Source organism: Streptopelia decaocto, assembly GCF_964273445.1.
Source record: "Streptopelia decaocto genome assembly, chromosome: 7".
Lineage (NCBI taxonomy): Eukaryota > Metazoa > Chordata > Aves > Columbiformes > Columbidae > Streptopelia > Streptopelia decaocto.
In genome coordinates this window covers 27,233,141-27,256,640 of record NC_138661.1, presented here as the reverse complement: position 1 = coordinate 27,256,640, position 23,500 = coordinate 27,233,141, and the positions used below count along the sequence as shown (strand labels likewise).

Below are 23,500 nucleotides of genomic sequence, written 5' to 3'. Positions count from 1 at the left end.
TTTGCTGTTGTATTCTGTACAATATTTACAGTAGATTTTGCCGTATATCTAAAGATGAAAAAATGTACAGAGAATACATTATCTGAAAAGAACTTTCAGTGAATAAATCAATCTTAATTGTATTTCCTTAGACCACAACTTGGTCATATAGTGAAGCTGAGAAACAATTTTCCCTGTGAAATCTGTGTTCAAAATTCTTTCTGGGTCCTGAGACAGCTGAACCTCAGCAGAAGTCTCAGCCTGGAGAAGCCATAATAGAAGGACTGGGACAAGAGAAAATATAAAAATCTCCTATTGTAATGGTTCTTAGGTTGGGGGATAAACACAGTATCGAGCTTGAACAGAGGAAAGTAATATAGCACAGTTTTTAAGAGGCAATGTATAAGTGGCAGAGGATGAAACTGATGGTTGAAGTCTAAATAATACTACGTATCTCTCAACTTGTTGAAAAGCACTTTTTTCATTGGGGGAGATTCACAGCTGCTGAATTTTCTGCAGTTAATAGAGTCCTTTGATTCACAGCAGTGCCCCTTGCACAAAAAATACTGGCCTTTGTGTATTACCAGAAACTAATTTTCTATTTGGCTGAAAAGGGAAAAATGGGGTTATTGCTTCTCCCTCCTACAGAGCTTTTCATTATGCCTGATGCACTCAACTTCTAAGCTCTTCTGAGAAAAAAAAATAACTGAAGAGGCAAGAGGTAGAAAAATGAGCTTGTTAGCACATTAGAAGTGAAGTATCTTGGTGGGCCCTAGAAATTCCCAGTGGTGTGTTAACTTATCACTCTATGCATGCTGGCACTGATAGTCTCCCAATTGATCACTCTCTTTTCGCACCAAAGGTGCTGCCAGGAAGCAAAGGCTGAAGGCCCACAGGAGAACAGGCTGCTATCAAAACAAGCTGTTTTTAAAAGTCTGCCTGAATGGGTAAAATGTTTCATGGAAAAGTAGGGTGGAGACACCTACCTGCTTTTAAAATGCTCTACTTTCAGAGGTCTCTGAAGGAAACCTTTTAGTTTATCCTATTATATCCAAAGCTTATACACAAATAAGGCAAAAATGAAGGCAAGTTACCATTTTGAACGTGACAGGGACATTCCCATTCTCCCATCTAGGTACCTGTCTCCTAACCAAACAAAGAAGTCTTGACAGATGCTGACTGAGGAGGATAATGATGTTTTCATTACACAGTGGAGAGGACATGCTTATATCAGTTCTAGAAGTCTAATTCAAATGCACACTTAGTACACCTGGAGAAAAGTAATTCAGCTAGCCAGGTTGCCCCTCATCCTAACAATTCACAATGCCATCTGCAGCTTGTTAAAAACAGAACCCCACTTAAAACCAAAACAATAATCTGATGGGAAAGCAAAATTCAAAGCTTGCAGTATTTTGCACTAAGAAATGATGTGCTCTCTTCAGAACAACTCCTTCTCTGTAACAGAAACTGAGTAGCGGAGATGGGGATACTTTTATATTCTATTTGCCTATATTTTGGGAACATCCTAGTATTTTAAAACTCCAAATTCATATGCTTTTGTGGCTGAGATGATCTAGCTTTATGCTGTATTTGAATGCAACTACCTGCAAGAGTGACCATAAACCCATGGTAGTTAATTTCTACATTACTTCTAATAGGCTAGACATTTATTTCTTTAAAATGCTGCTCTCTAGGGAAGAGTTATTAGCACCTACAAATTGAGTGGCACACACAAACTCAATGGCTAGTAATAATCAGGCAATGCAAGCTGTATTCTTACTGCAAGTGGATGTTGCCACTGGCATCAGCAATTAAGCTGGAATGCGAAGGATGCATGGACAAACCAACAGGGAAAGACTCTGGCACAGAGAGTGACTAAACACTTAAACAACAGTGTTGTGAGCTTTCTGCTTCTGAAGAAGGTGCTAACTGGAACAAAAAAGGATGGATAAAAAGGTAAGGGATACATTAAATAGCAGTCACTCACCCAAATCTGCCAGCTAAAAACTTGCAGATACATAATCCACAAAAAGCATAACAAAAAAAAAAATCTAAATATTTGCTGAAATGACTTCATTATACTTTCTGTGAAGTTATTGTTCTCAAAAATAAAATCAGCACAGGAAAAAATCAGAAACCGTACCTTTATAGGTCACTCAGGTTGTAGTCACTCCAGCTAAAATTTCATTTGCATTACAATACATTTTACTAAATCTGCACTTATTTCTCTCAATACTGAAAAGACTCTACTTGCCATTATTACTGTAAATACGTAACTTTTTTAGACCTGTTGATTTGCACTTGGGAACAAGTACCGAAATCCTGTCTGTCAGATCATCTGCTTGTACTTAATCTGTCTAAAAACCAACATCTCATGTCTTCGCCTAACAGCTCTCCATCACTGTTGATTGTATCACTTTCTTTTTTAACTCAAGCTCTGTTATGATTCCTACGGCAGAATACAATGACATCTTGCAGATTTTTTCCATAATCTAAGTTAAAACTTTTTCTAGCCATTTACATGAACAAATAATCTAGGCTCTTACTCCACATCTCAGTTACTGCCATATCCTTTTCTCTGGCCTCAACAAACAAGTTTTTATTCCTCTTTATGTCTACTGGGAGCATTGCAGTGCCCACTTTCTGAACTTACTGCTTAGACTGGGCATTCTTTTCAGATATTGCCACCAGTCTGCCACTCCCTAGCATAAATGCAGGCTACTTATTTTAACTTTATAGTCCATACCTAATTGATCAATTTTATCAAAACTACTCTTGCCTCCAGTCAGTTAATGCAGACAGTCACTCTCACTCATCTTGACATTTTTGGACAGGCACTTCTGTACTTTTTTTCCATGTGGCTTCTTATGCCTAGCACTAGGTCTCGCTAAGTGTCCACAAAACAACTACCCCTCAAACTCTTCCCGTTGCTGCTATGATGTTTATTGAAAAAGAAACGAAGAAAACACCTTGGAAGACTTAAGTCTATTGCTGTGTGGGTCACACAACTGTTCATGCTGTCTACTCTCCTTTCACATTTCCCTGAATTTTGTATCTGCCTTCATTTGCTGTCTTCAGTTTTATACTTGGCTTTTTTACTTCTGGGGGACAAACACATCTGCCTTGTGCTGTACAGCATCTCAGTATAATGGGTCCATACTAAGGATATATATGTGCCACAAAAACACAGGCAAAACAGCTCTCTTCCTTGTATCTTCATCCACCATCTTAACCTCTTTCCTTTATATCCAAACCAATTCCCTCACATTGCCTTTGTTTTTTTTAATCTGTGGCTTTGTTAGCCTTCAATTTGTTTGTTACATTTCCCCACATCTCTAGTTGTTCAGTGTTTATTTTTCCTTTCCTGTAATTTTAACCATGCAATCTCCATAAAACTCCATACTTCCCATTGTTCGGCCTCTGCTACTGTATCCATCTTTCAAGTCCTTCTGTTGAATTCATCTCGTCACAGCCATTTCCATAGATTTACTGTGTCATTCTGACAACATGTTTTCTTTCTGTTCTTCTCATTCACACCTCTCAGTTTTAGAACTGAATGAAATGCATTACAATAACTCTATCTAGTATTTTGCAGCCAGAGAAGAGTGAATACATGATTACTCGTTAAAATCTCCCAGAGAATACCAATCCTAAAACATCATTAACCTGAGGCTGTAAAAAAATAAAGAAAAAGCAGTTTCAACATGGAGTAAGATTTCCAAGACTTTAATTAAGGATATGGAACTTCACAGTTTTGTCATCCAACTATTACAAGAGCATCTAAGGGCCAGATTCACAAAAGGGCTGAAGAAACCCTAGTGCCTGCTCCAAAGACCATTTGATAACAAACGGTTCCTGAGAAGAGGATGGAATCCAGGGACTCTCCTCTGCCAGGAAAGTACCATAACCATTAGGCTATACAGATGAGCACGTACTTTCCCTGTGATTCAGAGGACATCTTATTTTATGAAACGAAGAGCAATTTCAGCAGCAAACAGAGTGTGCCTGATTACAAAATGTCCTCAGTCCCAATGGTTAGAACAGTTTTGTAAGAGGCAGGAGATGTGGCCTCAAAATTGGAACGCGCTCTCTCATTTCCTGGCTGATTGATATAACGAGGGAGTTACCCCCTGTTGTGTTTGTGTGGGCTCCAGTCCAGCGAGTCTACCTTCCACACTCCTAGCATTGCTGCCTTGCAGATCAGATGAGCAAAGAAATGGCAACCTACTCAATGGATAAAGAGGGGCACGAACCAGGCATATGGCTATTTGGATACAGGAAGGACTCTGGCAGCTCTAGCGTGTGCTGAAGCTGGTAGATCTCCAGGAGAAAGTGGCAGTGAAAGCCTTAGATACCCGTGAACTTCAGAGGCACCCCAGAGTAGGCATTTGCTGAAGGAAGATTCTCATCACCTCTATTTTAGAATCAGGCACCCACAAGGTCAATTGGGCGGAACTTGGGTCAGATGAACAGAGTAGTTATAGGCCCAAGTACTCACAACGCTTTCAGGAAAAAAAAAAAGCCACAAAGAATGTTTTATCAAGATAGACTTCCTAAGCAGCTTCTGGAGGGAAGGATTATGCTGGGGAACCTACTCCCTGACAGAAAGTTAAAAAAGGGCTGAAGAGATGCACAGCTCATTAATACACTTAAAAACAGTGATGGGAATATTTGCAGTGTCTGAAAAATCTCTTTAAAAGGTCAATATTTCATTTGTTCAATTGAATTTAAAAGGAATGCATTTGTGGAGTATCTAAAGTCACCAGTGGCAGAAACCCCGTATTTTTCCAAAAGTCAGAAGGAAGTGTCGATCATTTCAGATATCACAATAAAATGTTATACCTCAGCTTCCATTTTAGTAACTGACTTCAAGATGATTTCTGGATGATTAAAAATGCATCAAGAGGACTATTGTTCAGGAATATCCTAGAACTATGAAGTTCGAGTCGTAAGTTCAGCAATGCTGCAAGCATCTCTACACCTTTACCAATGGTCTACTCAAGTCCAGTAGACTGATAATACAACTGTTTTCTTTTCAAGATAAATAAGAAAATAAGAATAATAACAAAAGGATTCCCTTTGTGAAAGGGAGTAAAAATGTGGGCTCTTCACTAAATATTTTCCGACACTGTATCTCCAATTCAAAAAAATCCTGAAAAAAATTGAAATAAGACACTTCCATGAAAGTTTTATTCATAAATCTTTCCTCCTGACACTTACATATTTACATATAGAATCACAGAATCATAGAATCATTTAGGTTGGAAAAGACCTTTAAGATCACCAAGTCCAACTGTAAACCTAACATTGCCAGGTCCACTATCACAGTGATATTTAAAACCAAGTCTAAGCCACCCATCACCTTGCACCAGTGTGCCTCCTACCTGCCACTGAGCTGGCTGCTGATTTAAGCTGACTTGAAAGGAGAGATTTGATAACTCAGCATAGGCCAAGGCAAAAACAAAGAACAATATCAGTAAATATGGGAACAGGGAAAAATATGAAGGCAGATATATGTGCACATCTCTGTAGTATATCACAATGTAACTATTAATTGGAATACGTGATCACAATACTGACAGTAGGTAGTACCTGGGATTCTCTCATTCTGGTACTAGGAAAATGGAGGCTTTGATGATCACCTAGAAATATCTCTTAGAAAAAAGCCAGAGGATGCATTTCTAAATAGCAAGATGGACCTTTTTTCAGGTTAAATTACAAACTACTGTCAGAAATACATGTACAACTGCATCCCTGGCAGTTCCAACTGTTAGCAAAATCATTTAAGAAGTCAATATATATTGATATGATTGCGGAGAGTATGACTTTGTCAGCCAGACACTTGCAAAATAATTTAGACAAGCAGAAACCAAAGCACTGCTCCATCCTTAACTAGAAAATGAAAATCCTCCACCCAGCGACAGTTGCTTGTAGGATCAATAGACACCTGTAAGAGGTTTTTTGATTGCATGTATACACTATTTATAGAAGAGAGATTAAGAATATTCTAGGAAAAGCTACATAAGATGGCATCCTCTTGTTTACTACATTTGCCCCCTCATGAAATTTAGAAGCATACCTCTTATTTGCTGGGAAAAAACTGTAGTGTCAACATGCAAAAAAGCTCCCAGGACTTTAAAAACTAAAGGAGAAAAAGAAACAGTGAGGCACAGTGAATGGCATATGTTGGTAGGAAATTTTAAGTTTCTTGCTCCCTGGCCTGAAGAAGTGTGCAAAGCCCACAGCATTAATTGCTACAGTTTGAGGTATTTAAAATTAAGATAGCATCAACTTTATTGGGCAGATTTTTCCTAGTAAACTACAATTCCTGAAGTCAAAATGTGAAAGGAGGACTGCCTCCAGTAAAAACATAGCAAGTACAGGTTAAGACCCAGGTCTTACAAAGCTGAAAAGTTAGCCATAGCAGAATTCGACTTCTAAAGGAAGACAGGACAAAACCCACACATCACAGAAATGGAAGCTTTTTCTGGGAAATTTCACTCTAAAAGAAGAGATTGTGCAGTGGCTGTCAAACCAGCTGAACTCATACTGAGTCACAGCAATTTGTACTCTTTGTTGGCTCTAAGAATTAAGGATGTAAGTCGGACTGCTATTGATCCAGTGCTGCAAGCCCTGCAACTGGCTGCGTTTTGTATGTAGGTGGGTGATCAGTATCAGCTGGCCACACCGAGAGGAATAGTTAAAGTCCTCTTATGTTCAGAAAAGTGACTCTGTAGAAGTGGCATCATGGTGTTCCCTGTTTATTGCATTTCAGTGATTTCCAGATCTACTTTGTACAGTATACAAATAAAGATTTTTTTTTTCCCCAGCTGCAACTTTTGTTTACTTAAGTCAACCTGGTATCTCCAAGTCAGCCTGGGTTATTTTCTGTTTCTTCAATACCGCCAATATTGAAAATAGCATATGAATATTTTGCTCTGTGCATCTGTTTACACAGCTATGCTGTAAATGAAAGCAGCTTCTGCATATGCAATTGGAACTTAGCCACAACACTGATGATTCATAAAGCAGAATTCAGTTCACTCTCTTCATATCTGATGAAAGTGATTTAGGTGAAAGAGAAGAAAAAAAATTACTATGCTTGACATGACTAAACAGGTGAAAGGATTAGAAGAATTATAAGTCTTCTAAAGTGATTTTTTTCTTTGTTGAAACCATATTTTCGATACTAGTGACAGCACTTTTTCGATAAAATGTAACAATGTTTTCTTACTCGTAAAAATGGAACACAAAACTCAGAGGAACCAAAGATATATTTTAAAATTAAACTTCTATGTTGCATTTTGTGAAAATATTTTAAAACTGCAGAAGAGACTCAGTGTTAATTATCCAAAATCACTACTTTAAAAAAGTAAAACATATATATGACAATCTACTGATTAATGTAGATATTTCATTTAAAAAATGAAGATACGAAAAACAAGTTAGAATACGACTGTAGAATTTAAGCAAACATAAAATGTAGTTATCTAGCATTTTTAATAAAAATATTTTTCAACACAAGTTGTAACTGCAAAAAGGCTTTCTGAGACAATTTCTGAGGTATATTTCTTCATGAAGAAAATAAAGAACATACAAAAGATAAATTCATACAAAGTAGTGCCATCATTCCAGGTCTTGCAATTTGTTTCCAATATAGTTTCCATATAGTTACATAATCCTTCAAATGAATATAATGAAAATTACTTTGCATTTTTATGCTACTAAAAAGTTCAATAAATCTGTGGTAAATTAAAAGTTATTTTGCAAACTATAACAACATAGACTTTTGTCATTTAGAGGCTTTTCTCTTTAAGAGTACTAATCTTGTAGCTAAAGGAGATTACTTCCAGTGTATCTGCCTTAAAGATGAAATGGTTAAAAGTCTTGCAAGGTAAGCATAGGCTAGATAAAAATTGCAGCCACTGTTTCCAAACCAATGCTATTCCCTTCTGCCTAGTTTACTAACACATTGTATATTGAAAGGCATTGACTTCATCTGAACTGATAACAGAAATTTCATTTTTACAGTGTGAGCACCTTCAAAACTGGTAAATTGCTTCAAGAAATTCTAATTGATGCCTACGTTTTCCTTGGAAAACCAAACACATTTTAACATTCTGCAATACTGTCTAAGAAAATCCTTGATCTGTTGTTTATTTTTATGTTGTTCCATCTGATCTTACAGCTAACAACATTCTTCAGTGGTTTATAACATCATCTAGGAAGAAAAAGCTGTGATTCATCGGCACAGACAAAGCTGGGCTTTAATCCATTCCTATAACCATATTGCCAAGTCTATATTGTTTACATTGCGTCTCAATTAAGAGACAGGCAGGACACCTGGTACTTCTTTATCTAAGTCCCACGGGCTGCCAGATGACTCAAAATCCATAACAGGTGCTAAGGCAGTGTGCGTGCGGCACCATTAACACAAGCTGGAATTGGATAAAATTTGGACTATGCTTAACCACTTAAAACACTCAATTATGAAATGAAAAATGTAACCACTCTGCAGCAAGCTCCTTTACAAAAGGCACCTATAAAAATATGTAGAATTAAAGTGAAAGTCTAATGGACTTAATGTAAATTTTAATTTTAATATAAATATTCTCCAGTATTAAACTATATAAAAACCAGCTATATAAACAAGATGTGTATGTTGGTTTGCTGCTTTTTTTCTTTAAGAAAACCATATACTTACTGAATTAAAGGAATTCTAATTCTTATCATCTGCTTAGACAGCAAAAATGACTAAACTGATGCTCAGACTTCCGCAAATTTCAAGGTTAAGGGAAAAAGATCTGAATTAACAATACATATTGAATTCCTCAACACTGTAGAACCCAGAAGTTATTTCATTTTAAGGACTTTGGCAAATGAAAGCATCTTATGGAAGTACTTTAAAAACAACAAGGTTTGAGTGAAAACCTGTATGATAAAAGATACTCCTTTGCACTAAAAAATCCCACTGCAGATCTTTTTTCAGCTAAGGTGACTGAACTAAGTATTACACTTAGACAACCACAGAACACACCTCATGAGAGAAAAAATGAGTATCAGAAATTTTACAGTGGACAATTACTTAAGAACTATCTGAATCTAAATGTGCAGTAATCTAATTAAGTTTCTATTTAATATTGTAATTATCAAGAACACAATATAGTGATTTTATTACCAGAGTAAGCAGTAACAAAGTACAGTAAACTGTCATTGAAGACAGTGTCATAGTATCTACGATAAGCAGCATATTGGCTTAAACTAATGCACTATATGCCTCTAGGGAATGACAGGCTCAGAGACTGCGTTTTAACATCAGAATCTATCCATTAATCTTGACTTAAATATAATCTACTCTGCAGTAAGAGGAAGAATGGGCATTCAATGAATTATCTGTTTGAAATATAGCAGGAGCATATTAACACAAACATATAGTAGAAAGTCTCCACTTCAGTACCATTTATTGTGTATTGCTGGTTTTACAAACCATGAACTGCATTTTAGCATGAAATGGAAAAGATAGTAAGATCAAATGGCTAGCAGAATTGGAAGGACGAATACCTCAACAGTATAACAGATTACTTATTAACTTTACTGGCTGTGTGGTTAGAAGACTAATGACAGTATTTACAAATCACCTACTCGTCCATGTTTTAGTAACAGGCTACAGAGGTGAAAACAAAACAGTGAAGGAAACAGTGCTGGAGCCTTTATGTAGGCAGAATTCCTACTCCAGCTTTCAGGAAGGATTTGTCTTACTAATGTATGCAAGACGGGAATCGATGAACCTATAAGGTACGTTGTGCTAATTGTTTTGAAGCCCGTTGCAGCTGCCGCTGCTTCAGGCCCTCCTTGGCGCGACGCTGCGGGCAGAGCAGGGCTGGCCTGCAGTCGCGGCCCTGCAGGAGGCCGCAGGGCGGGCACGGGGCCAGCCGCCCACCCAAACCAAGTTTATTAAGGATTTTGCACCAAAAGTGCCAATGCGAGGTGTTAAGGTGTTGTAGCCCACAAATAATGTGGAATAGTACAGGCCAAGGAGAACTGCAGCCCCACACACTGACTCCTGGTTTTGGGAGAGGGATTTATCCCCACTCTGACACTCAGTGTTACATCAGTTTTAACTCACGTCATTAAAGCTGATGAGTGTAAAAATACAGAAGCAAAACTGGCTCTTTGCTCTCTGGTATTAGCATGAATCCTTAAGCCCACTGTTCATCCATTCAAATGTTTAAATTTGTATCTTAAATATGTCTCTGCATCTATAGACATATTCACTGATAACAGAAACAGTACAGAAAATGCCTTTCATCACTACAAACTGTAAAATTCAACAAATAAAAATTATATTAATATTAAATATGGCCCAGTACAAAGACTGCACATACAGATACATATTAATTTGCACTTCCACACTACATAGTAATACAGAAAACTTCTCTCATCAGAAATTTTGTCATTAATTCTAACCTGTACTTTAATAAACCTCACAGCTCCCTTTCTTTTTTTTTTCCTTTATAGTGGAAGAGAATGTTTTCTCTTTACCCTTGGTTGCTGCAGTACTGGTACAAGATAATCTACTTAAAAGTCCCTTCAGAGGCCAGTAAAGTCAATTTTTAAAATGATTTTTAAAACTCGAAGACAGGCTTCTTCTATTTAAATGAATAAAACAAATATTAGTTTTCAGTTACTCTCCTCTTTCTTTATTTTGAAGGGCAATTAGCAAAGCAGCCCCTTCACCCTCCTCCCGGGTGCTGTCAAGCTGTTGAGAGCAGTTTGCAGCACTACAAAGGCACTATTGTGAACACAGCCTGGGCTCCCTTCCCACAGAGAGTTAAATGGGCAGTTCCCGCTGCCCATGATTGGTGTCCAGCGAAACAATACTTAAGAGCCAGGTTTTATCAGTTCCACGCCAAAGAAGCGAAGCCAGGGAACCCAAGCCTTCATATCATGCTGAACCATATGCCAACCCTGCTGCCCCCAAAGGTTTATCACTAAGAATCAGGATCCATCATGTCCCCTGTGAAATTTCCCTTCACATACCTTCTGTGAAATGCATGGCTTTGCTGAAAACTGACCTTTTTCCACAATTGGCAAGAACAGATGGATGGTAACTGTGGTTTGGCAAGCAGAAATTAAAAGATTTTCTAATAGCCTGCATTCTTCTATGTTTGGGAGGAGAAGCATTCAGAAGGAGACAGATATATTCGTGACCCACAGATCTATTCAGGTGCAGTTAATCAGCAATTAAACTATTTTCTCAATGTCTAGAAAGTATACTGAGATTAATTTGATTGGCCAGGCTACATGATTAGGACTCATGTCCTTCGGACCACCATATGGTAATTCCAATTACTGTAATACTAACTTTTAATCCTTGCTTTATGTTATTCTGTTTTTCTATTAAGTATGTGCCACATACAGATTAAACTGTATAAGTACACCCTTTTTGTTACAATTTTGACCTGCTTAATATTTAGTTTTGTTACACGAAGTGTATTTTGTCTCCAGCTAGATATTTCCATATACTCACAAGTATTATACATAACCCCTTTTTCAGCAACTGAAATACAGACCTGTAGAAGAACAAAGACAACCAACGTGCTAGTTTCTATTAATCTCCTCATTTTTTTTTTGATACCTATCATCTTCTAATCCCTCTGTTGGCACTGGAAACCCTGCCCCAACTGTCTTGATTACCATATGTAGAATGACACAAAACCAGTTTGCCAATCTTATTCAACTCACTCAAAAACATCATTCTGTCTCACAGACATTAACTGTTTGTCAGTTTTGCTTGTTACAAAAAATCTTCCACATTTCCCACCAATCTAAATATCCAAATCAACCATACACAATGTTAAAGACTTATTCTTTATCTATACATAAAGCTTTTAGTGTTTAAACCTACAGATCCTTCAAGTTGTTTGCAAGTCACTTATCTGTTATTAGGGGTGAATTTATGACTACAAAAGGATTAAATCAATAAACAACGCTATCTTTTAAAACATAAAAACAGAGCTTAAATAGTTTAAAAATATTTATTTCTTTAAATCTTAGAAACATCACGGAAAATCATTTAACCTTCCTGGCTTTTATTCACAGACTTCTGAAATCTATCAAAGAAATCTATACGAATTTTAACACCTTAAGGGGCAAGAGTCTTAACATTTTAACAAAGGGCTTTTGTTATCCAAAATATTTAATTAATTAATAAGGCTAAGTAGGTATTAACAAAAAACCTGCCATTTTGTCTTACGTGCAAAGCAATCAACTCTGGGTAAGATTGAATTAGTTTATTTTTTTCATTTCAGTTTAAGGACCCCCAGCCTTCTCCCTGCTTATTTTTGTTTAAAAGAAGGCTCTATACACATTTAAAACACATTTGATAATTAAAGAGTGACTGCTCTAACAACTTCCATCTTACAACATACAAAGATTTCATAACTTAAAAAGTAACAACTTCCCTTCCCAAGAGATCTGTACTGACAGATCCAAATTCACAAGTTCTAGGAAGCTGATAAAGCACTTCACTGCTTTTCAGGGTAGTCCACTGACAACTGTTTATTCTAAAACAGAATGCTGTTGGCATAAGCCTACCCATATTTTATACAGAAATCAGCAGAACCAATAGCCCCCGCTTCAGATGGGTAAATTCAATTTATGGAAGAAAGGAGAAGTAGAAGAATCTAGAACATACTTTCTAGCAGTATAAAAATATTTGAGTCTCCCCCATAACTGTGTGTGACATCAACACAGCACTCAGCTCTTTATAAGTGCAATTATTTGTAGAAAATTGTATTACTAGAGTCAATCAGTTTTGTCTCATTTGATATTTTGCTTTTTTACCACTTTCAAGACAGTCTCATGCATTTCATTAGGAAAGAGTAACTCTTAAATAAAGCTGTACTACTAATTAAAAAGAAGTTATAGATACCTTGTGATGACAACATTATTACCCTTAAACCCACGTGCTTACAACATACCTCTTCAACAGGTGCTCCCACCATCCTAGTTCTTATCTGCAGACAGTCCATAAGAAGAGGTAAAGACAGAAGAGCTACCTGGGGTCTAAAGGCAGGTGCTGTGGGATTAGAAGCAGGGCAATTACTGCAGAAAATATATTTACCTGAATATGTGCAAATCCAGAACTGCTGCTAAAGGAAAGTATGTGTGTTTTGCAAAAAATTCACAGACTATACACATTAAATATACTGCATTACAACATAGCTTTCAAGCCTCACACTTCCATTTATTCCTCATATTAAAAGTGCACAAAACCCAATTGAAATTATTTGTATGTCTACATGAAAATGCAGTAAAACCAGCAGATTGGTACACACATTTGCAAGTATTTCTCCAGCAGTTATTTGAAGTGTCTATATGACAAACACTAAGGCAAGAGTTTAAAAACCTTTCACAATTGTTGGTGCAATCAGTTGTCTCTCATGGTTAAAATCAAAGGCATTTAAAGTGATGCTTTGGAATTATTCATTGCAAAACAATCCCATTCTTTCAACAGGTAACTAATAAATGATAGCTGAGAACAGGCTTACACTACCCCTGAGGAACAATTGTTACTCAGAACACTGCCTACTTTTGCTCCCTGGTGTTGCATTTTAACTCTAATTGCATGATCAAGCCAATAAATTGGACTCAGGGGACAAAAAAACCTACAAAAGTACCTACTCTGACAAAACCAGAGGTTGCAAGAAAATGCACTTCAAACAGAAGTGAGGCAAGATGAGACAACGAAGGAGAGGTACCAAGGCTTGAAAGACAGTCATTAATACTGACAGATTACTGTAATTCTGGCTGTCAAGGTGATCGATTTAAACAGCATATGCCAATCAATACTCTCCTCATTTACTGAGCAGCATTAGATATATAGTTAGGTAAGATGTCCTGAAGACAGGATTTCAAATCATACTTAACAAACATAAAAAGCACAACTTATGCTTTGGAATCTTAGCTTTTTTTTTTTTTTTCATTTGGCCTTTTTTTAATTGGGTAAACTTCACGTGATGTTATTCATACAGAATTTACTTTAGATGATTCTATTACACGGTATTGTCATAATGTATACAATTCCTTTATGTGAGATATTTCAAATTCTATCAGTCTTCTGTATAACATATTAAAACACTGATCTTGAATACAAACATTCTTAAATGCAGCAGTTATTTAGGTACTGTTCATTTTGCTCTTTTTGCATTAGTGGTTTGCTGTTCTGAGTACTTTAGCCATCTATTGTTTACAAGAAACCAAATCTTTCTGGTATTTCCCCTGGAATTTTCCTTACAACAATCTCTTATTGTTCAAATATACTTGTGACATCAAAGGAAAATACATCAATTTGATGTATTAATTTAGGTAAATTAAATATAAGGTAAGAAAAATAGCTGTTACTGTCATTGCATAGACACATGCACAAATGTGCACAGGCATATGCATGACTCTATACAGAGATATAAAACTTTCCTCTTATATTTACGTCTTCTTATAATGCACAGAGAAACTGTTATACATGACTTCTTGAAACTGCAACATCTGATAACAGTACAATGAAAAAATCAGATACTCATAAATGCCTTGCAAATCTCCAGTTTTTCATGTTATACCATTGTATGCAGGCATCAGTTAACCACATTTTGAATTATTAAAAGATCAAGTAAGTTGTCAACAGAACTATAATTTGAGAGAACAGCAAAACTGAGCAAGTCAAAGTACAGGAAAGGCTGAACATCATATTCTCTACCTTATGATTCTTGCTTGAACTTGGAAAACAATTTCCGTTGCTAAACAGTAAAATAGATTTTAGAAATAACTCCATTTTCTCCTGGAAGAAAACAGCAGGGGTCATATGATGAACACATCCATGGCTCTTATTTGAACTCAGATAAGTCCACAACGGTATGATTCAGGGATGGGATAAATATTCACTGAAATCTTGAGATTTTCAATTATTTGTTGTAAACCATATAGAGTAGTATCTAAAAAGCGTATCAAGCATTATTTTTAATATCTGTTTCTTCTCACCCATGATGACAGAAAGATCAGTAACAGGTATATTAAAACCTTATTAAATGTTCTGTATCAAAATAGTATCACCAGAAATACAGCAAAGTTCGCTGAGAATCTTGGCATATGGCAGTTAAAAAAAATCCTAAACCTGTATTCACTTTTTTTCCTTACAGATGCTCATGCATCTATAAGATAGAAAACTTATTGGACTTAGAGGAAGGTAAACTAACATTGCCTAAACCCGACGCTCTCCAGTTTTACCTTCTAAGTTTCTGTATTAGTGAGAAATCTCCAAATTCTTCAGAAATTCCAGTTTGAAAATAGAAATCAATCAAATATTCCTAATTAAATGAGACAAATGTAGCCAGAGAATCTGAAGAATATTCTTTGCTCACTATACATGATTAATAACAAACACTTCATTTTTAAAGATAAGCTTTCTGGTGTCTGCAATTCTATCTTGAGGCAGATGATGGTCAACCAGGCACAACAACCGGTGACACTACCAGTTCCAATAAAACCCTGTCTTGGGGAACCTGAGTGTCATCTCAAGCCAGAAAGCTTCTTCTGAGCTATTAGTTTTTACTACAGTGGAAACCTTTAACAAACCATTCAAACACATTATTTTATTCATAAAGAATTTACCACCTTGTCAGATACTGTATGGGATTAACATCTTCCCTTTCTCTGGAAGACAATTGTCTAAAAAGGTTAGCTAAAATACATGAAGTATCAAACATTTAGGAATACAATGTCAAAAAAAGATAGGGGGAACCCACATTTTTCAGTTTTGATAAAAAAGATTATAAAATCATTTAGATTGAGCTTTATTCTATAATATTTTGTAGGTGGAATAAACTGCAGACAGTTTGGAATAATCGTTAACACTCCAAAGTCTGTGTACAATGTGTAAAAAGTAACACAAGTTGCTTCACCATTGGAATTCCACTCCCAGAAGGTTTCCAGTTGTTCTGTTGTATGACATAAATAATTTTAACAATTTAGATCCCTGGAGGTGCTTACTATGCTCAGTAACAAACATTATGCTGGTGTGCCCTCTTGGCATTTGGCTAATGTCTGTTGTTTATTCAGGAAGTTCAAGTTAAACTTTGTATGAAGCCACTCTTTCTATTTTTCAAACCAGTATTGATCCATTTCCTACACATGGTAGGTTCTGACTTCAGAATGTGACAAAGTGTTTGCTCTGAGATGCAAGCCATGAATAAAACTATTCCTATGAGGAATTTCAATGCAATTTAGTAAATAACGAGAATTTAGCAATCCCTTAAATACTGTCCTCCTTATTCCACATCATAGTGAAAATGACTGTTCTCAACATTCAGTCCCATTATTGCACTTGCAGTTATGAGTCTTAGAAGTTTTCCTGGCATATGTGCAGCTGGAGCGTATTCAAGAGATAAGCGTGTACTTCTTACGACAATGACAACTGCATTGAGAAGACAAAACATATTAGCTATGAGATAGAGAGGGGAGTACTGCTGCTTCATCAGCAAGACAATACAAGTATTTTGTGAGTGTCACCTGCTACGGTGTGCCTGTACACCGCCTGTCGGTTAGGGGGTACTGCTACAAGAAAGCCAGGCCACCAAAAGATAGTGAATCCTCACTGCAGAATCCTCAAAGGGGAAACTAAAGCAAATTCCACAAATCAATGCAGAAACTCCACCCAAAATGGCAATATTCTCTTCACCCAGCTGCAGCAACAAAAATGTCAAGCATGGAGTTAAAGCAGGATACCTGCCATGCCTGACTGATGTTTGCTGACAAATTTAGTAAATTTTTAATCTTAAAATACTACAATATGGAAACATCATTATAGTATTCTGAGCAAACAATAAAAATACAGAGCATATGAAACCTTTAAAAAGAATTAAAAATTCAAACCTTCAAAATGTTCTGCTAAGTTTGCTATCAGAAATACCAAAATAATGTCAGAAAGAGGAGGGTGACTGACAGAATATGTCAGTCTCGGAAAGCTACTTCAGACTGCACAATACCTGCTCAAAGTCACGGCAGACTCTAAAAGGGAGATGAGCAGAATCTCCTGTATCCATGCAACCATTATTATACTATTCACACATACTACCCATTGCCACATCGTGATTAACAGACTAGCGCAATAAGGAAAACGTTGCAATCAGGTTATGTGAAGAGGACTGAATATCGCTGCTGATTACAAATGACAGCTGATTTTTCCAGTCAGGTCTGCACTTAGAAAATGCACTAACTGGGAGGACGGATAAGCCCTCCTTGGAAGTAGGAGGGACAAACTCGGTGCCACTTTTTTCACATCCCATACACAAGCAAATCAACACACTCCTACTTTTTAATTAAGAGTTTACTATGATCCATCGCCACCACAGAGATCTGCAATGTGACATTGTATTTCTCAAATATAGATAAACACAGACCTACATATAATCATCAACTCCACACTGAGTCAAAAGGTGCCCACCAAGAATCACCCAGCACAGTGAAATGAACCACGCACCTTCAGGCGTAGAGATATCTGCACAGACGTTGGCTTTGAAATTCAGAGAGCTAAAAGAGAAGCGTGAGGCTTGAAATGTGTTCTGCCTGACAGAACTCTCAAGTATTCTTATTCCCTCAAGATCCACATTAAACTGAATTTCTACTAACCATCAAAGTTTCAAATAAACTAACACTGCTCCAGTAGATTAGATACTCATACGTAAACAAAAATTAACTTTGAGCAGATCACTTCAGAATTCTCTTTCACTTGATACTGTTGTGGTCCTGGACATGTGGGAAGCCTTGATTATCAGCTTCAGTTTTCCTGCTGGGTCTCTCCTTTTTGTGTATCTTCTGAAAAATAGCTTTTCTGTGCCTTTTTTCCTCTTTCTTCAAATGTGTTGTTTTCCCCACTCTGAGCCCTCTTTTTTTTTGCTCCAGCAACACTCCAACACGAGGAAAGGCCACCATGATCAACAAGGCCTGTCTTCCACAAGAGACATTAAGTCTGGTGAGGTCTCAAGAAAAGCTATTTAACTACAGACCATAAAATACTCCTGTCCCTACACCCTTCAGTCCATAAGAAACTTAAAAGCCTGTAATGAACTGCTACAGCCATAGCTAAAATATGCCAGTGGAAAAAAGCAAGAGACACTAAAGACAATCCTTGACATCTTAAATTCCCCACTATTGTAGGAACATAATTAGATTCAATTTTCTTATATTCCTAGTTAACAGACCATGTCCATGTTACAGGAAACACCCACCAGTCTTTGACATTCTTGTATGAGGGAAATTCCTTTTTGACCTCAAATCTGGCCATGGGTTGAACACCACGAACATGACCATGGTGTTTTTAATCAAGAGTCTTTTAAACCACTCAGAGCTAGGACAAACTTTGAAGTTGAAAATTTTTTTGCTGTTCTCCACTGACACAACTAACTCCAGCATAGCCTTGTTCAAGCTAGAGAAGTTTGTACAGTTTTTTCTAATTTCGTGCCAAGTAAACAGCTTTTAAAGAACTGCCCACACTCCCACTTTTAAAGTATTACACAGAGCATTGAATATAAGATACTACACGCCAGGTGGAAAAAGAATTCCACCAACTACTTAAAGTTGCCCTTTAATATCAGTGCCCAATCAACTGGTGCTTCATAAGCTTACCACGTGGTGATACCAAACCCACCAACCAATACTATCTAATATTAAATACACGTAATACTTTTCAGTTAACATGCTAACCATATTAGGAGACAAATATCAACACTTTAATGGAGGCTACATTGGGTCATAAATGATATGCAGTGCTTTGATGCATATAAAAAGTACAATTTAGAGAACCGAATTAAAAGTGAACATGCCATACACAGCTCCTAGGCCAACTCCTAGACACTGAGATGGCAAGCTGTGCCCAAAGTATTTATTACAACTTCCATATTCTGTAAAGAAGTTTAAACACACAAGTTTGTGGGTTTTTTTGGTACTGAAAATTTGCTACTTAAAAGTAAGTTGTTTTCCAATTGCTCATCACTATACATCAATATGATGCTATAAGCCATCACTTTTCATGGTATAATCATGATAATACATTTTAAATTCTTTGATTAAGCCACTTGAGTAATGACAAGAAGATCGGACCTTTCCAAACATAAAACCACAATGAATCAACATCTGTCATCTACAGAAATGGCACAAACGTCATTTAATGTGATCACATCAAACATCATCCATCATTCATCTGTAAATCCACTTCATCATATCTAATCCAAAACTCTGAATATTAACAGCCAGCCTTAGGAGAAAAAAAAAAAAAAAAAAAAAAGAGTATTTCAGCAACAATCTATCACATGACAAACACAGTTATCTACAGCTTGGGTGGAAATTAAGCACAGAATTTCTTTTGGATCCAAATTTAAACTTACCTTTCAATTTATGAAATTAAAAAATAGTACACTCTTGTTGATATAACTAACAGTTATATAAAATAACTCAATCTTAAGAAGGGGAGAGGTTTATATGACTGACTTACCTTACGATTTTAGTTTCTGGTTGGTAAACCTATTCTTCCAAGAGCAGTCCTTTCAAAAAACTACAATTTCAAGTTCCAACAAAAACAAAAGAAGAGATAACCTTTTCTGACATCTTTATAAAAACACTAACATAATTTTGACAACAATTTTGTAGTCTGAACTGAATATCAAAAGCTAAATGACAAAAATGTAACTAATTTCTCATCTGAAGGAAAACAGCATTCATATCCTTCTTGAAACTAGAAACAAAATTAAGCCACATTAATACTGGATAAACATTAAATATCTTTAAAGAAATAAAGATTATTAACACCATGACATTGCTATTGGAGAAAGTCTACTCACAAAATGGTGATTAAAATAATGTTAAATAAGAAGTGATAAGTACATGCTATAAAGTATTTGAAACAGGTCATTTTTCAGCACTGAATCTCTTCTTCAATTAATTAAAAACAGCTGATCTTTGTCTGAATTGTCTTCAACAGGTTTAAGTTTCTTAAACAACACCATCACCAAAAAAATGGAAAATATTTTCCCAATGTTAATCCGACAAAAATAAAAGACGACAGCAAACACAAAGATAGTATCTGTAGGACTGCAAGGGAATGTATATGCTTTGGAAACCATTTGAGTGAAAGGATACAAGTTTTGGTATAATGGGATTAATGATTTCAACGCACGGCTTGCATTTATAGCTGTTGCACGAACCATAATAGGAAGAATTTTTCCATTCACAATAGCACCATCAAAGAGTGGACCAAAAAATGGAACCTGAATAAAAAATTAAGAAATTCAATATAAAGCAAGATCTTAGCTATAACAATTAGCAATCAACATGAACAATCGAGCACTCAAATATATAATTTTTTTCTCCTCATCGCTAGATAATCAGACCAGTTATTGTGCTCCATGACAGACCTTTTCTCTGTGGAAATATAGAGCCATAGCCACATAACTGCTTGATATCCTTGGTAACAGATAACATAGCATTTGAAGAAAATTAAGCAACCATTTGAATACTACATCTCATCAAAGCTTATTTCCAACATTTGCTGCCAAAATCCTAGGAACAGTCATGCATATGATGTTTATGAGGTTGAAAGGGCTAGATGACAATACTGTAGGTGGTAAGAAGCAAAATGAATAATTACTCAATTTTAAAAACAATATTTAACATAGCTTTAGATATAACATGTCCATAAGGACCAATTCAACGTGCAACTGTCATACAATTACTGGCAGACAAACCCTCTCCTTCCATTTTCTCTTCTTCTTCTATCTTTCTATGGTATCTATACAAAGAGACTGTAAACCCTTCACAGGAGAGATCTGTGGTGAAAGTTTGGCCTCTTCAGACCCCAAGTGTAAAGCTCTATTTGTGAGATCTGTAAAAAACCCCTTGATGTTTAGTATAGGTGGCACCCAAAAGGTTTACAGAACAGATGGATCTTATGTTTTGGCATTACGATTTTCTCTAATCAATCATCATTTTGCAATTAAAAAAATAATTAAAACTATATTAAGTATCTTCATTTCCTGTATGTGTGAATAAAGTCCTAAAGCTACTAGCATAAAGCATGTGAAGAGCAGCAAAGTTTGTGCATCAGGTCACCACAGGGAGCAGAGCGTACAATAAATATTCTTGCTGCTAAGATGAAAACAATGCTGCAAAATAATTTTATATCCCTGTATTATTTTTGCCATCAGCCATTTAATGTAGTTTTGAGAATACTGCAATCTGATAGAAGGCAGCTCTTTTTTCATGTACAAGGACCTCTTGCTGGACTAATAACAATCCCTGCTATCAGCAGTTTTCTTTTTCCTTCTTAGCCTGCACATCCTTGATAATATAACTCTTTGTATTAAAGTAGTAAGAGAAAGAATATATTATTAATTAAAAACATAAGGAACCCAGTAATAACAAGACCATATACTGGGTATCACTTCATGCCTATCATCAGATAGAGGGAATCCTATTTCTGTCATACTTCATTTATGAATATTAGTGCTTCTAGAAAAAAAATATATTTAAAGTATAGAAATTAATGGCAAGTGACATCACACACAAATTTCGCAGTGCAAACATTCATAACTACTTTTACTCAGTCAGCATTCGCTACCCTAAACCACGGTTTTAATAACAGGGCCAGCACAGACATTTGAGGAAGAACGTGTGTTCATATGCCTCAAGCTGAACAGTCTTGCTTTGCTGACTTAATCTCCAAATTCTTGTGTGGAGCCAAGGAGAAAGTGAAAACTTGCCTTGAGAAGAAAAAAGGGGAATATGACAGAGATGGAGAAAGCTGGAACAGGCTATTATTCAACTCCCAGACTCATGTATCAAATTTGATTTAAAAGTTTGCCAAGTTTATCTTCATATTTAAACGATTATGCAGGATGTTCAAGATTTGTTCCCAGTTTATGATGTTAGCAGATACGCTTGACAGGATCAGGCCTTTGCAATTTCAAGTTACTGATTTTACTATGTACCATACTCAGTGAGCTCTTCCTCCTTCTCCTACCACCACTGCAACTGTCATTCTTAAAGACACATCACTTTGTGGTATCCATCTTTTCTAAACAAAATTCAGTTCAAATTAAACATACAAAGGAAACACAAAAGAAAAAGCTCCTTACCTCAGGCTTTTTCATGATCTGGATACTGAACATATGGTTCTTCATGGGATAGATAACTATAAGAACATCACCAAATTCTGTTGGAATTATTCCTCTTCTATAATCTCGAGTATGCTCTGACCAGACAATGTGTACTTCATCATTTCCTAAATGTCTTAGCTGGAAAAGTAGGGATAAAAATCCATCAGTTTGAATATATTCTATAGCCATGCAGCTATACCACATTCTTATATTTCAAAAGGACAAATCCACCAAAAAGAAATTAAGAAAAATTAATAAAATAACTGAATTACACTATAGTTCTCATACAATTTCAATGACAGTATTAGTTCACAGCATGGGTTTGTGCTATAGAGTTTTATACATTGGTGCCAATGTCTATTTAAATTTACAGATATGTCAATATGTTTTCTACTGAAAGTTAAAATTTTGTTGATATTATCTCAAGAATGCAGAGTTATCCAATCTGATTTACTAAAATGCTTTAAAGCAGGCAGTGAATTACTAAATTTTATACGAACCTTTACAGGATATGAAGAAACATCTGTTTAAAAGCTACAAATCTGAGTAGTCTTTAATCTCATCATTCTAGGTAATTCCAAACAGGCTAGTACAAATGAACAGCTTTTAAAGGAGAATCGCTACTGTACTTTCCATAGCCCCTAGTTTACCTAAACTAAATGCTCATTTCCCATGAAATCTGTATACCTTTGTAAAAATAACTCACCCCATCCCCCCCAAAACACCCCAAACGGCTCTTGATTTGTCTCAGAATTATCATATGCATTCCTCAAAATCCATGCTGTATCCTCAGTTGTAATTTTATAACCAGATTAAGGAATATTGTGAAGGCTTTGGAATTATCTGCACTGAAACTCCAATATGCTCCTTCTGCTAAATGTTATCATCTGATAAACAAATGTTAACACCATAGTGAAAGGCTTTACATATACTGATCAAATACATTCAGATTATTAAATGTGAGTTTCTTTCCAGTAAGGGCTACTTCTGAAAATCCAAGCTGAAATTTGATTTTTTTCCTCCTTGTACATCACCAGCTATAGCTGACAATTGTCTTCACCCACAGTTTTCAGTTTGTTTGCACAGCTTTAGGGAGGTAGAATATATCAAACAATTGCCTTGATGTTATTCAAAGGACAGCACTGTGAACTGCTGTTAACAGGTAGCGTGCAGATACTAATCTGAGCACTTACGAGAAGTTATTAGTATATGAAAAAGCAACAATTTTCTGTATTCATTTTCAGAACCTAACTGCACTTTAAACAAAAGCACAACACACGCAGTCAGAGAAATTTCATTGCAAGTATTCACTTGTTTAT

At 36.1% G+C, this 23,500-nt stretch overlaps 1 protein-coding gene across 8 annotated transcripts in view; it reads right to left on the bottom strand.

Moving 5' to 3' along the window:
• Nucleotides 1-23,500, bottom strand: part of RALGAPA1 (Ral GTPase activating protein catalytic subunit alpha 1) — a 141,060-nt gene that overhangs the window by 11,428 nt on the left and 106,132 nt on the right. For all 8 annotated transcript variants that reach the window (XM_082057748.1, XM_082057742.1, XM_082057745.1 and 5 more), the window contains 2 exons: nt 22,161-22,319; nt 20,167-20,294 (listed from right to left, as the gene is read on the bottom strand). In XM_082057748.1, coding sequence (XP_081913874.1) covers nt 20,167-20,294; nt 22,161-22,319 — 287 coding nt within the window. The remainder of the gene's footprint in view (nt 1-20,166; nt 20,295-22,160; nt 22,320-23,500) is intronic.